At 55.8% G+C, this 13,756-nt stretch overlaps 1 protein-coding gene across 1 annotated transcript; it reads right to left on the bottom strand.

Annotated features, from left to right (window-relative positions):
- Positions 1–461: 461 nt before the first annotated feature.
- On the bottom strand, positions 462–13,373 carry LOC145340748 (BAR/IMD domain-containing adapter protein 2-like; the record flags this gene model as incomplete). The annotated part of the gene is made up of 5 exons (XM_080185207.1): positions 462–630; positions 3,602–3,673; positions 5,629–5,818; positions 11,773–11,986; positions 13,179–13,373. Coding segments are annotated over 5 exons (840 nt in total), but the record flags the coding sequence as incomplete, so codon positions are not given.
- Positions 13,374–13,756: the final 383 nt, after the last annotated feature.

Here is a 13,756-nt window from a genome sequence, read left to right as displayed (position 1 = left end):
GTCAAAGGCCTGACTGAAGTCCATGTAGACAACATCCACCGCCCTGCCCTCATCAATCATCTCGGCCAGCTTTATTACCCATCCCTAATTGCCCTCAAGAAGGCGATGGGTGAGTCACCATCTTGACCCCCTGCAGTCCTGTGTGGTGTAGGTACACCCAAAGTGCTGTTAGGGAGGGAGTTCCAGCAACACTGATGGAAGGCTCCCAGTTAGGGTCTAAAACATCTGGGATTTACCCTCCCGAATTCCTGATTTTCTCCTATCCAGGGAACGACCTTTTCTCCATATCCCACCCCCCACCTCCCCCCCCCCACCACACCATGCAGAGTTTAAATTCCACAGCCACACCCCCTCCCCAGTAACCTCCTCCTGGTTCTGAAAGAGTGAGAGGCACCGGGGAGGGCCATTCAGCCCCACCAGTCAATGCCAGCTCCCAGTGTGTGAGGGTGGAGGATTCCTACCTGCAGGAGGTCAGGGTTCATCATGCTGAAGGGTCGGGTTCGAAGGTTACCGCTGGACGGCAGAGAACTGTTCCCCTTCCGGGAGGAGATCCCCCCCTCCAATCCCAAACTCATTCCGACTTTATCCAACCTCCCAGTGCTGCTGCTGTTAAACTTACTGCCCTGTAAACTGGGGAGGGGGAGAGGGAGAGAGGGGGGGGGGGAGGGGAGGGAGAGAGAGGGGGGGAGGGGAGGGAGGGGGAGAGGAGGCGGGGGTGAGAGAGGGGGGGAGGGAGAGAGAGGGGGGAGGGGAGGGAGGGGGAGAGGAGGCGGGGGTGAGAGAGGGGGGGAGGGAGAGAGAGGGGGGAGGGGAGGGAGAGAGAGGGGGGAGGGGAGGGAGAGGGGGGAGGGGAGGGAGGGGGAGAGGAGGCGGGGGTGAGAGAGGGGGGGAGGGAGAGAGAGGGGGGAGGGGAGGGAGAGAGAGGGGGGAGGGGAGGGAGAGGGGGGGAGGGGAGGGAGAGAGAGGGGGGGAGGGGAGGGAGAGAGAGGGGGGGAGGGGAGGGGAGGGAGAGAGAGGGGGGGAGGGGAGGGGAGGGAGAGAGGGGGGGGAGGGGAGGGAGGGGGAGAGGAGGCGGGGGTGAGAGAGGGGGGGAGGGAGAGAGAGGGGGGAGGGGAGGGAGAGAGAGGGGGGAGGGGAGGGAGAGGGGGGGAGGGGAGGGAGAGAGAGGGGAGGGGAGGGAGGGGGGGAGGGGAGGGGGAGGGGAGGGGAGGGAGAGAGGAGGCGGGGGTGAGAGAGGGGGGGAGGGAGAGAGAGGGGGGAGGGGAGGGAGAGAGAGGGGGGGAGGGGAGGGAGAGAGGGGGGAGGGGAGGGAGAGGGGGGGGAGGGGAGGGAGAGAGGGGGAGGGGAGGGAGAGAGAGAGAGGGGGAGGGGAGGGAGAGAGGGGGGGAGGGGAGGGAGGGGGAGAGGAGGCGGGGGTGAGAGAGGGGGGAGGGAGAGAGAGGGGGGAGGGGAGGGAGAGAGAGGGGGGGAGGGGAGGGAGAGAGGGGGGGAGGGGAGGGAGAGGGGGGGGGAGGGGAGGGAGAGAGGGGGAGGGGAGGGAGAGAGAGGGGAGGGGAGAGAGAGAGGAGAGGGAAGGGAGAGAGAGGGAGAGAGGAGGCGGGGGTGAGAGAGGGGGGAGGGAGAGAGAGGGGGGAGGGGAGGGGAGGGAGAGAGAGGGGGAGAGGAGGCGGGGGTGAGAGAGGGAGAAGGAGGAAGGCGAGGGGGGGGAAGTGGGGGAAAGAGGGACAGAGAGGGGGGAGGGAGAAGGGGTGAGGTGGGAGAGAGAGAGACGGGGGGAGGCAGGGGAGAGAGACGGGGGGGAGGCAGGGGAGAGAGACGGGGGGGAGGCAGGGGAGAGAGACGGGGGGGAGGCGGGGGAGAGAGACGGGGGGGAGGCAGGGGAGAGAGACGGGGGGGAGGCGGGGGAGAGAGACGGGGGGGAGGCGGGGGAGGGAGGGGGGAGGCAGGGAGAGAGGGGAAGAGGAGAGGGTGATGGGGAGGGGGAGGGGGAGAGGCAGCGTTAGGTGAATCAATGAGTCAGTGTCACAGAACCAGGGGGTGGCACAATCCAAACGGCCAAACCACCGAACCAATCACATCCAACCCAAAATCTTCCAAATGTTACTCAAAACATCACAACGGGAAGGGGTTTGGGATTGGGATTGTGTACAGTGGGAGTGAATGGGAAGGGGACTGGGATTGGGATTGTGTACAGTGGGAGTGAACGGGAAGGTGATTGGGATTGTGTACAGTGGGAGTGAACGGGAAGGGGATTGGGATTGGGATTGTGTACAGTGGGAGTGAACGGGAAGGGGTTTGGGATTGGGATTGTGCACAGTGGGAGTGAACAGGAAGGGGTTTGGGATTGGGATTGTGTACAGTGGGAGTGAACGGGAAGGGGTTTGGGATTGGGATTGTGCACAGTGGGAGTGAACGGGAGGGGGATTGGGATTGTGTACAGTGGGAGTGAACGGGAAGGAACTGGGATTGGGATTGTGTACAGTGGGAGTGAACGGGAAGGAACTGGGATTGGGATTGTGTACAGTGGGAGTGAACGGGAAGGGGATTGGGATTGGGATTGTGTACAGTGGGAGTGAACGGGAAGGGGATTGGGATTGGGATTGTGTACAGTGGGAGTGAACGGGAAGGGGATTGGGATTGTGTACAGTGGGAGTGAATGGGAAGGGGATTGGGATTGGGATTGGGATTGTGTACAATGGGAGTGAACGGGAAGGGGATTGGGATTGTGTACAGTGGGAGTGAACGAGAAGGGGATTGGGATTGGGATTGTGTACGGTGGGAGTGAATGGTAAGGGGTTTGGGATTGGGATTGTGTACAGTGGGAGTGAACAGGAAGGGGTTTGGGATTGGGATTGTGTACAGTGGGAGTGAATGGGAAGGGGATTGGGATTGTGTACAGTGGGAGTGAATGGGAAGGGGTTTCGGATTGGGATTGTGTACAGTGGGAGTGAACGGGAAGGGGTTTGGTGTTGTGTGCAGCAGAAGTGAACAGGAATGGGGTGTGGGTCCATTGGAATTGTGTACAGTGGGAGTGAACAGGAATGGGGTTTGGATCCATTGGGGTTGTGTACAGTGGGAGTGAACGGGAAGGAGATTGGGTCCATTGGGATTGTGTACAGTGGAATGAATGAGAAGGGGTTTGGGTCCATTGGGATTGTGTACAGTGGGAGGGAATGGGAAGGGGATTGGGATTGTGTACAGTGGGAGTGAACGGGAAGGGGATTGGGATTGTGTACGGTGGGAGTGAACGGGAAGGGGTTTGGGATTGGGATTGTGTACAGTGGGAGTGAACGGGAAGGGGATTGGGATTGGGATTGTGTACAGTGGGAGTGAATGGGAAGGGGTTTGGGATTGGGATTGTGTACAGTGGGAGTGAACGGGAAGGGGTTTAGGTCCATTGGGATTGTACACAGGGGGAGTGAACGGGAAGGGGATTGGGATTGGGATTGTGTACAGTGGGAGTGAACAGGAAGGGGATTGGGGTTGGGATTGTGTACAGTGGGAGTGAACGGGAAGGGGTTTAGGTCCATTGCGATTGTGTAAATCAGTCTCTGAACTCTCTCCCAGTCTGGGATTTGGGAAGGTTGATTCAGTGACTTACTTGGAGAGAGTTTGTCTCTCTGTAGAAAGCTCGCGGAGTGGTTTTGTATATGAGTAGGGAAACCAGCCTTTTCTGTAAGGAGAGAGACAGAATGAAACAACACCTTTCACAACCTGTTTGAGTATATTCCCAACACGTATCCGTAGTAACATCCCTGTCGGAACAATGTGATAATCACCCAGTTTGTCTCGGAGTTCTGTTGGTTGTGGAGTAAATACTGTGTCAGGGCACTGGGCGCTTTATCCCTTCCTCTCTTACACTCCCCAGCACCACTCTCCAAAAAACACACATGGGATATTCTACACTCACCCCACAGGACACACACTCACACACCCACACATCCATACACCCACCCACACACTCACACCCACACACACACAAACCCACTCACACCCACGTACATCCTCACGCACATACCACACACACATCCACATACACAACCATGTACACATACACCCACATACACACCCGCACTGGTACACAGGGTCAGTGCTGAGGGAGCACCGCACTGTCAGAGGGTCAGTGCTGAGGGAGCGCCGCACTGTCAGAGGGTCAGTGCTGAGGGAGTGCCGCACTGTCAGAGGGTCAGTGCTGAGGGAGCGCCGCACTGTCAGAGGGTCAGTGCTGAGGGAGTGCCGCACTGTCAGAGGGTCAGTGCTGAGGGAGTGCCGCACTGTCAGAGGGTCAGTGCTGAGGGAGTGCCGCGCTGTCAGAGGGTCAGTGCTGAGGGAGTGCCGCGCTGTCAGAGGGTCAGTGCTGAGGGAGTGCCGCGCTGTCAGAGGGTCAGTGCTGAGGGAGTGCCGCGCTGTCAGAGGGTCAGTGCTGAGGGAGTGCCGCGCTGTCAGAGGGTCAGTGCTGAGGGAGCGCCGCGCTGTCAGAGGGTCAGTGCTGAGGGAGCGCCGCACTGTCAGAGGGTCAGTGCTGAGGGAGCGCCGCACTGTCAGAGGGTCAGTGCTGAGGGAGCGCCGCACTGTCAGAGGGTCAGTGCTGAGGGAGTGCCGCACTGTCAGAGGGTCAGTGCTGAGGGAGTGCCGCACTGTCAGAGGGTCAGTGCTGAGGGAGTGCCGCACTGTCAGAGGGTCAGTGCTGAGGGAGTGCCGCACTGTCAGAGGGTCAGTGCTGAGGGAGTGCCGCACTGTCAGAGGGTCAGTGCTGAGGGAGTGCCGCACTGTCAGAGGGTCAGTGCTGAGGGAGCGCCGCACTGTCAGAGGGTCAGTGCTGAGGGAGTGCCGCACTGTCAGAGGGTCAGTGCTGAGGGAGCGCCGCACTGTCAGAGGGTCAGTGCTGAGGGAGTGCCGCACTGTCAGAGGGTCAGTACTGAGGGAATGCTGCACTTGGGAGTAGATGTATATATTCTAAGATTTGAGTTCTAGGGTGGATGTGGAGTATGTGAGAGTGAGAGTGTGTGTGTGTGTGTGGTGTGTGTGTGTGGTGTGAGTGTGAGTGTGTGTGTGTGTGTGAGTGTGTGTGGTGTGAGTGAGTGTGTGTGTGAGTGAGTGTGTGTGGTGTGTGTGTGTGTGTGTGAGTGTGTGTGTGTGTGTGTGAGTGTGTGTGTGAGTGTGTGTGGTGTGAGTGTGTGTGTGGTGTGTGTGTGGTGTGTGAGTGTGTGTGTGTGTGTGAGTGTGTGTGTGAGTGTGTGTGGTGTGAGTGTGTGTGTGGTGTGTGTGTGTGGTGTGAGTGTGAGTGTGTGTGGTGTGAGTGTGAGTGTGTGTGTGTGTGGGTGTGTAGTGTGAGTGTGTGTGAGTGTGTGTGGTGTGAGTGTGAGTGTGTGTGTGTGTGTGTGTGTGTGTGAGGTGTGTGTGAATGTGTGAGTGTGAGTGTGTGTGTGTGAGTGAGTGTGTGTGTGAGTGAGTGAGTGTGAGTGTGTGTGTGAGGTGTGTGTGTGTGAGTGTGTGTGTGAGTGTGTGAGAGTGAGTGTGTGTGTGAGTGAGTGTGAGTGTGTGTGTGAGTGTGTGAGAGTGAGTGTGAGTGTGTGTGAGTGTGTGTGAGTGTGAGTGAGTGTGTGCTCCCGTCTCGCTCTCACTCACTGGTGTGTCAGTTCACTCTCTCCGTAATGCCAGCCATCCTTTGCCTCGGGGACGAGCAGAGTGATGATATCGTTCTCCTGGAAGCTGAGGAGGGTCTCGTTATCGCCCGCCTCGTGTGGGAAAACAGCTCGGACCCTCGAGCAGTCACGTTTCAGGCTGGGGGGAGCCCGCGGCAGGCTGCAATGTTCCCCTGTGGACCAAACACACACACACAGCTCAAACTGACCCAACTTCATTAACGTCCCACACCCATCACCCTGACAGTGAGTCAGAGAAACCGGCCTGATTTCCCCTCTCTCTAACTCAGGGTCACTGCACAGTGAAAGTTCAACACCAGGTTAAAGTCCAACAGGTTTATTTGATAGCACAAGCCACTAGCTTTCAGAGCGCTGCTCCTTTGTCAGGTAAGGGGCAGTTCTGTTCACAAACAGGGCATATAAAGACACAAATTCAACTCACAATATAATGATTGGAATGCGCGTCTTTACAGGTAATCAAGTCTTAAAGCTACAGACAGTGTGAGTGGAGAGAGCGTTAAGCACAGGTTAAAGAGATGCGTATTATCTCCAGACAGTACAGTAAGTGAGATTTTGCAAGTCTAGGCAAGTCATGGGGGTTACAGATAGCGTGACATGAACCCAAGATCCCGGTTGAGGCAGTCCTCATGTGTGCAGAACTTGGCTATCAGTCTCTGCTCAGCGACTGTGCGCTGTCATGTGTTGTGAAGGTCGCCTTGGAGAATGCTTTCCCGAAGACCAGGGGCCGAATGTCCGTGACCACTGAAGTGTTCACCAACAGGAAGTGAATGCTGCTGCCTGGTGATTGTTGAGTGGTGTTAATTCATCCGCTGTCATAGCGTCCGCGTGGTCTCACTCATGTACCATGCCTCGGGACATCCTTTCCTGCAGCGTATCGGGTAGACAACGTTGGCCGAGTTGCAAGAGTATGTACCGTGTACCTGGTGGATGGTGTCGTCACGTGAGATGATGGCGTCCGTGTCAATGATCCGACACATCTTGCAGAGTCTGCTGTGGCAGGATTGTGTGGTGCTGTGGTCACTGTTCTCCTGAAGGCTGGGCAGTTTGCTGCGGACAATGGACTGTTTGAGGTTGTGCAGTTGTTTGAAGGTAAGAAGTGGGGGTGTGAGGATGGCCTTGGCGAGATGTTTGTCTTCATCAATGATATGTTGAAGACTCCAGAGAAGATGTCGTAGCTTCTCCCCTCTGGGGAAGTACTGGACGACGAAGTGTACTCTGTCCACCATGTCCTGTGTTTGTCTTCTGAGGAGGTCAGTGCGGTTTTTCGCTGTGGCGTGTCGGAACTGTCGATCAATGAGTCGAGTGCCATATCCTGCTCTTATGAGGGCATCTTTCAGCGTCCGGAGGAATCTGTTGTGATCCTGTGTATACGGAGGGCTTGTCCGTAGGGAATGGATTCTTTAACATGTTTAGAGTGGAAACTGGAGAAGTGGAGCGTTTGTGAAGTTATCTGTGGGCTTGCGGTACAGTGAGGTGCTGAGGTGACTGTCCTTGATGGAGATGCGTGTGTCCAAGGATGCAACCGATTCCAGAGAGTAGTCCATGGTGAGTCTGATGGTGGGGTGGAACTTGTTGATATCATCATATAGTTGTTTCAGTGATTGTTCACCGTGAGTCCAAAGGAAGAAAATGTCATCGATGTATGTAGTGTATAGCATCGGTTGAAGGTCCTGTGAAGTGAAGAGGTTTTGTTTGAACCTGTCTGTGAAGATGTTGGCATACTGAGGTGCGAATTTGGTCCCCATGGCTGTTCCTCTCAAAGATACACAAGGCAAACACACTCACCCGTCCCATCGTATCAGGCAATGGGATCCTGTGCGAGAACCTCTCCGGCTACGTCAATAGCATCCTGAAACCCATTGTACAAAAAACCCCCAGCTATTGTCGCGACACTATGGACTTCCTACAGAAACTCAGCACATATGGAGCAGTTGACCCAGGAGCACTCCTCGTCACAATGGATGTCTTGGCACTCCACACCAGCATCCCCCACGATGATGGCATTGCTGCAACTGCCTCAGTACTCAACGCCGACAACTGCCAATCTCCAGATGCAATTTTACAACTCACCCACTTCATCCTGGACCACAATGTCTTCATCTTCAACAACCAGTTCTTCATCCAGACACACAGAACAGCATTCTCCAAGGCGACTTTCACGACACACAACATCGCAGAGTCGCTGAGCAGAGACTGATAGCCAAGTTCCGCACACATGAGGACGGTCTCAACCGGGATCTTGGGTTCATGTCGCACTATCTGTAACCCCTGTGACTTACCGAGACTTGCAAAACCTCACTAACTGAGGGGTGATCTTATAGAGGTCTATAAAATAATGAGGGGCACAGATCAGCTAGATAGTCAATATCTTTTCCCAAAGGTAGGGGAGGCTAAAACTAGAGGGTATAGGTTTAAGGTGAGAGGGGAGAGATACAAAAGGGTCCAGAGGGGCAATTTTTTCACCCAGAGGGTGGTGAGTGTCTGGAACGAGCTACCAGAGGCAGTAGTAGAGGTGGGTACAATTTTGTCTTTTAAAAAGCATTTAGACAGTTACATGGGAGGGATGTGGGATATTTAGGGGCAATTGGGATTAGCTTTGGGGTTTTAAAAAAAATGGGTGGCATGGACCCGTTGGGCTGAAGGGCCTGTTTCTGTGCTGTAAACCTCCATAACTGTCCTGGCTGGAGACAAAACACATCTCTTTAACCCTCTCACAATATCTGTACCGATAAAGACTTGATTACCTGTGAAGACTCTCATTCTAATCATTACCTTGTAACTGAGTTTGTGTCTCTATATACCCTGTTTGTGAACCAAATCCTGCACTCACCTGGTGAAGGAGCAGTGCTCCAAAAGCTCGTGATTCCAAATAAATCTATTGGACTTTAACCCGGTGTTGTGAGACTTCTTACTGTGTTTACCCCAGTCCAACACCAGCATCTCCACATCATCACTGGACAGTGATCAGGAGCAGGAACCCTGGCTGATTTCCCCTCTCTCTAACCCAGGGATCACTGGACAGTGATCAGGAGCAGGAACCCTGGCTGATTTCCCCTCTCTCTCTCTAACCCAGGGATCACTGGACAGTGATCAGGAGCAGGAACCCTGGCTGATTTCCCCTCTCTCTCTCTCTCTAACCCAGGGATCACTGGACAGTGATCAGGAGCAGGGATCCTGGCTGATTTCCCCTCTCTCTCTAACCCAGGGGTCACTGGACAGTGATCAGGAGCAGGAACCCTGGCTGATTTCCCCCCTCTCTCTCTAACCCAGGGATCACTGGACAGTGATCAGGAGCAGGAACCCTGGCTGATTTCCCCCCTCTCTCTAACCCAGGGATCACTGGACAGTGATCAGGAGCAGGAACCCTGGCTGATTTCCCCTCTCTCTCTCTAACCCAGGGATCACTGGACAGTGATCAGGAGCAGGAACCCTGGCTGATTTCCCCTCTCTCTCTAACCCAGGGATCACTGGACAGTGATCAGGAGCAGGAACCCTGGCTGATTTCCCCTCTCTCTCTCTCTCTAACCCAGGGATCACTGGACAATGATCAGGAGCAGGGATCCTGGCTGATTTCCCCTCTCTCTAACCCAGGGATCACCGGACAGTGATCAGGAGCAGGAACCCTGGCTGATTTCCTCTCTCTCTCTCTAACCCAGGGATCACTGGACAGTGATCAGGAGCAGGAACCCTGGCTGATTTCCCCTCTCTCTCTCTAACCCAGGGATCACTGGACAGTGATCAGGAGCAGGAACCCTGGCTGATTTCCCCTCTCTCTCTCTAACCCAAGGATCACTGGACAGTGATCAGGAGCAGGAACCCTGGCTGATTTCCCCTCTCTCTCTCTAACCCAGGGATCACTGGACAGTGATCAGGAGCAGGAACCCTGGCTGATTTCCTCTCTCTCTCTCTCTCTAACCCAGGGATCACTGGACAGTGATCAGGAGCAGGAACCCTGGCTGATTTCCCCTCTCTCTCTCTAACCCAGGGATCACTGGACAGTGATCAGGAGCAGGAACCCTGGCTGATTTCCCCCCTCTCTCTAACCCAGGGATCACTGGACAGTGATCAGGAGCAGGGATCCTGGCTGATTTCCCCTCTCTAACCCAGGGATCACTGGACAGTGATCAGGAGCAGGAACCCTGGCTGATTTCCCCTCTCTCTCTAACCCAGGGATCACTGGACAGTGATCAGGAGCAGGAACCCTGGCTGATTTCCCCTCTCTCTCTCTAACCCAGGGATCACTGGACAGTGATCAGGAGCAGGGACCCTGGCTGATTTCCCTTCTCTCTCTCTAATCCAGGGATCACTGGACAGTGATCAGGAGCAGGAACCCTGGCTGATTTCCCCCGTCTCTCTAACCCAGGGATCACTGGACAGTGATCAGGAGCAGGAACCCTGGCTGATTTCCCCCGTCTCTCTAACCCAGGGATCACTGGACAGTGATCAGGAGCAGGAACCCTGGCTGATTTCCCCTCTCTCTCTAACCCAGGGATCACTGGACAGTGATCAGGAGCAGGAACCCTGGCTGATTTCCCCTCTCTCTCTAACCCAGGGATCACTGGACAGTGATCAGGAGCAGGAACCCTGGCTGATTTCCCCTCTCTCTCTAACCCAGGGATCACTGGACAGTGATCAGGAGCAGGAACTCTGGCTGATTTCCCCTCTCTCTCTCTAACCCAGGGATCACTGGACAGTGATCAGGAGCAGGAACCCTGGCTGATTTCCCCTCTCTCTCTCTAACCCAGGGATCACTGGACAGTGATCAGGAGCAGGAACTCTGGCTGATTTCCCCTCTCTCTCTCTAACCCAGGGATCACTGGACAGTGATCAGGAGCAGGAACCCTGGCTGATTTCCTCTCTCTCTCTCTCTAACCCAGGGATCACTGGACAGTGATCAGGAGCAGGAACCCTGGCTGATTTCCTCTCTCTCTCTCTCTAACCCAGGGATCACTGGACAGTGATCAGGAGCAGGAACCCTGGCTGATTTCCCCTCTCTCTCTCTAACCCAGGGATCACTGGACAGTGATCAGGAGCAGGAACCCTGGCTGATTTCCTCTCTCTCTCTCTCTAACCCAGGGATCACTGGACAGTGATCAGGAGCAGGAACCCTGGCTGATTTCCCCTCTCTCTCTAACCCAGGGATCACTGGACAGTGATCAGGAGCAGGAACCCTGGCTGATTTCCCCTCTCTCTCTCTAACCCAGGGATCACCGGACAGTGATCAGGAGCAGGAACCCTGGCTGATTTCCCCTCTCTCTAACCCAGGGATCACTGGACAGTGATCAGGAGCAGGAACCCTGGCTGATTTCCCCTCTCTCTAACCCAGGGATCACTGGACAGTGATCAGGAGCAGGAACCCTGGCTGATTTCCCCCCTCTCTCTAACCCAGGGATCACTGGACAGTGATCAGGAGCAGGAACCCTGGCTGATTTCCCCTCTCTCTAACCCAGGGATCACTGGACAGTGATCAGGAGCAGGAACCCTGGCTGATTTCCCCTCTCTCTCTAACCCAGGGATCACTGGACAGTGATCAGGAGCAGGAACCCTGGCTGATTTCCCCTCTCTCTCTCTCTAACCCAGGGATCACTGGACAGTGATCAGGAGCAGGAACCCTGGCTGATTTCCCCTCTCTCTCTCTCTAACCCAGGGATCACTGGACAGTGATCAGGAGCAGGAACCCTGGCTGATTTCCCCTCTCTCTCTAACCCAGGGATCACTGGACAGTGATCAGGAGCAGGAACCCTGGCTGATTTCCCCCCTCTCTCTAACCCAGGGATCACTGGACAGTGATCAGGAGCAGGAACCCTGGCTGATTTCCCCTCTCTCTCTCTAACCCAGGGATCACCGGACAGTGATCAGGAGCAGGAACCCTGGCTGATTTCCCCTCTCTCTAACCCAGGGATCACTGGACAGTGATCAGGAGCAGGAACCCTGGCTGATTTCCCCTCTCTCTCTCTAACCCAGGGATCACTGGACAGTGATCAGGAGCAGGAACCCTGGCTGATTTCCCCTCTCTCTCTAACCCAGGGATCACTGGACAGTGATCAGGAGCAGGAACCCTGGTCTCTCTCTGTGTAATACGCTGTGTGTTTAGTTTGTGGATTACCGGATTTGGGATCTCTGTGCTGCTCACTGGCTGTTTTGCGAGAGGGCAGGGTGTTGGGAGTATTAGTGTTGGTTTTGGGAGGAGGGGGTACAGAGCAGCTTGCTGTGGGCACTGGAGAAGGGGTCTTCGAGACTCGGAGTGGAACCACCTCCATCGCGCACTTCTTCCGTGTATGTCCATTGGCAACCGGCTGAGATTCCGGGGCACTGGATCGCTATCCCACGTGGATCGGAAAGAGAGAAGGACAGAGGCAATGAGTACCCGGAACAGACACAACCCTACCCTCACCCAGACAGAGTGAGAGACTCCCGTCTCCCTCACTACCCTCACCCAGACAGAGTGAGAGACTCCCGTCTCCCTCACTACCCTCACCCAGACAGAGTGAGAGACTCCCGTCTCCCTCACTACCCTCACCCAGACAGAGTGAGAGACTCCCGTCTCCCTCACTACCCTCACCCACAGCGAGTGAGAGACTCCCGTCTCCCTCACTACCCTCACCCACAGCGAGTGAGAGACTCCCGTCTCCCTCACTACCCTCACCCACAGCGAGTGAGAGACTCCCGTCTCCCTCACTACCCTCACCCACAACAAGTGAGAGACTCCCGTCTCCCTCACTACCCTCACCCAGACAGAGTGAGAGACTCCCGTCTCCCTCACTACCCTCACCCACAGTGAGTGAGAGACTCCCGTCTCCCTCACTACCCTCACCCACAGCGAGTGAGAGACTCCCGTCTCCCTCACTACCCTCACCCAGACAGAGTGAGAGACTCCCGTCTCCCTCACTACCCTCACCCAGACAGAGTGAGAGACTCCCGTCTCCCTCACTACCCTCACCCAGACAGAGTGAGAGACTCCCGTCTCCCTCACTACCCTCACCCACAGCGAGTGAGAGACTCCCGTCTCCCTCACTACCCTCACCCACAGAGAGTGAGAGACTCCCGTCTCCCTCACTACCCTCACCCACAGCGAGTGAGAGACTCCCGTCTCCCTCACTACCCTCGCCCACAGCGAGTGAGAGACTCCCGTCTCCCTCACTATCCTCACCCACAGCGAGTGAGAGACTCCCGTCTCCCTCACTACCCTCACCCACAGTGAGTGAGAGACTCCCGTCTCCCTCACTATCCTCACCCACAGCGAGTGAGAGACTCCCGTCTCCCTCACTACCCTCACCCGCAGAGTGAGAGACTCCCGTCTCCCTCACTATCCTCACCCACAGAGTGAGAGACTCCCGTCTCCCTCACTACCCTCACCCACAGCGAGTGAGAGACTCCCGTCTCCCTCACTACCCTCACCCACAGCGAGTGAGGTACTCCCGTCTCCCTCACTATCGATCTTGCCTGTCTAATGACTGCTCCTTCACGCCGCTCAGTAAAACACTGGGTCGATTTGGACACTGTGAGACTCACCAGGCCAGCAGATCCTCCGCTGCCCCCTGCCAGCTCAGCCGGTGCCCCTGAAGGTTTGGCCGGGGGTCTGGGCTCAGGGCTGGTGTCCCGGGTGGCTGTCTGTTTCACCAGAGCCATCGCTCTGTCTGGGATCTGGCAGGGGTCCGAGCACGAATTCTGCCAACTCACCAATTTGTGGCTAATCAGGTCCTTCACCTGTTAACAGGAACAGCACGGGGTTAGATACAGAGTAAAACTCCTTCTACACTGTCCCCCATCAAACACTCCCAGGACAGGGACAGCACGGGGTTAGATACAGAGTAAAGCTCCCTCTACACTGTCCCCCATCAAACACTCCCAGGACAGGTACAGCACGGGGTTAGATACAGAGTAAAGCTCCCTCTACACTGTCCCCATCAAACACTCCCAGGACAGGTACAGCACGGGGTTAGATACAGAGTAAAACTCCTTCTACACTGTCCCCCCATCAAACACTCCCAGGACAGGTACAGCACGGGGTTAGATACAGAGTAAAGCTCCCTCTACACTGTCCCCATCAAACACTCCCAGGACAGGTACAGCACAGGGTTAGATACAGA

The sequence above is a fragment of the Carcharhinus amblyrhynchos genome, unplaced genomic scaffold (assembly GCF_965287045.1).
Source record: "Carcharhinus amblyrhynchos unplaced genomic scaffold, sCarAmb.v2.hapA chromosome_1380, whole genome shotgun sequence".
Lineage (NCBI taxonomy): Eukaryota > Metazoa > Chordata > Chondrichthyes > Carcharhiniformes > Carcharhinidae > Carcharhinus > Carcharhinus amblyrhynchos.
The sequence above is the reverse complement of the archived record's forward strand: the minus strand, read 5'-3'. Positions and strand labels throughout refer to the sequence as shown.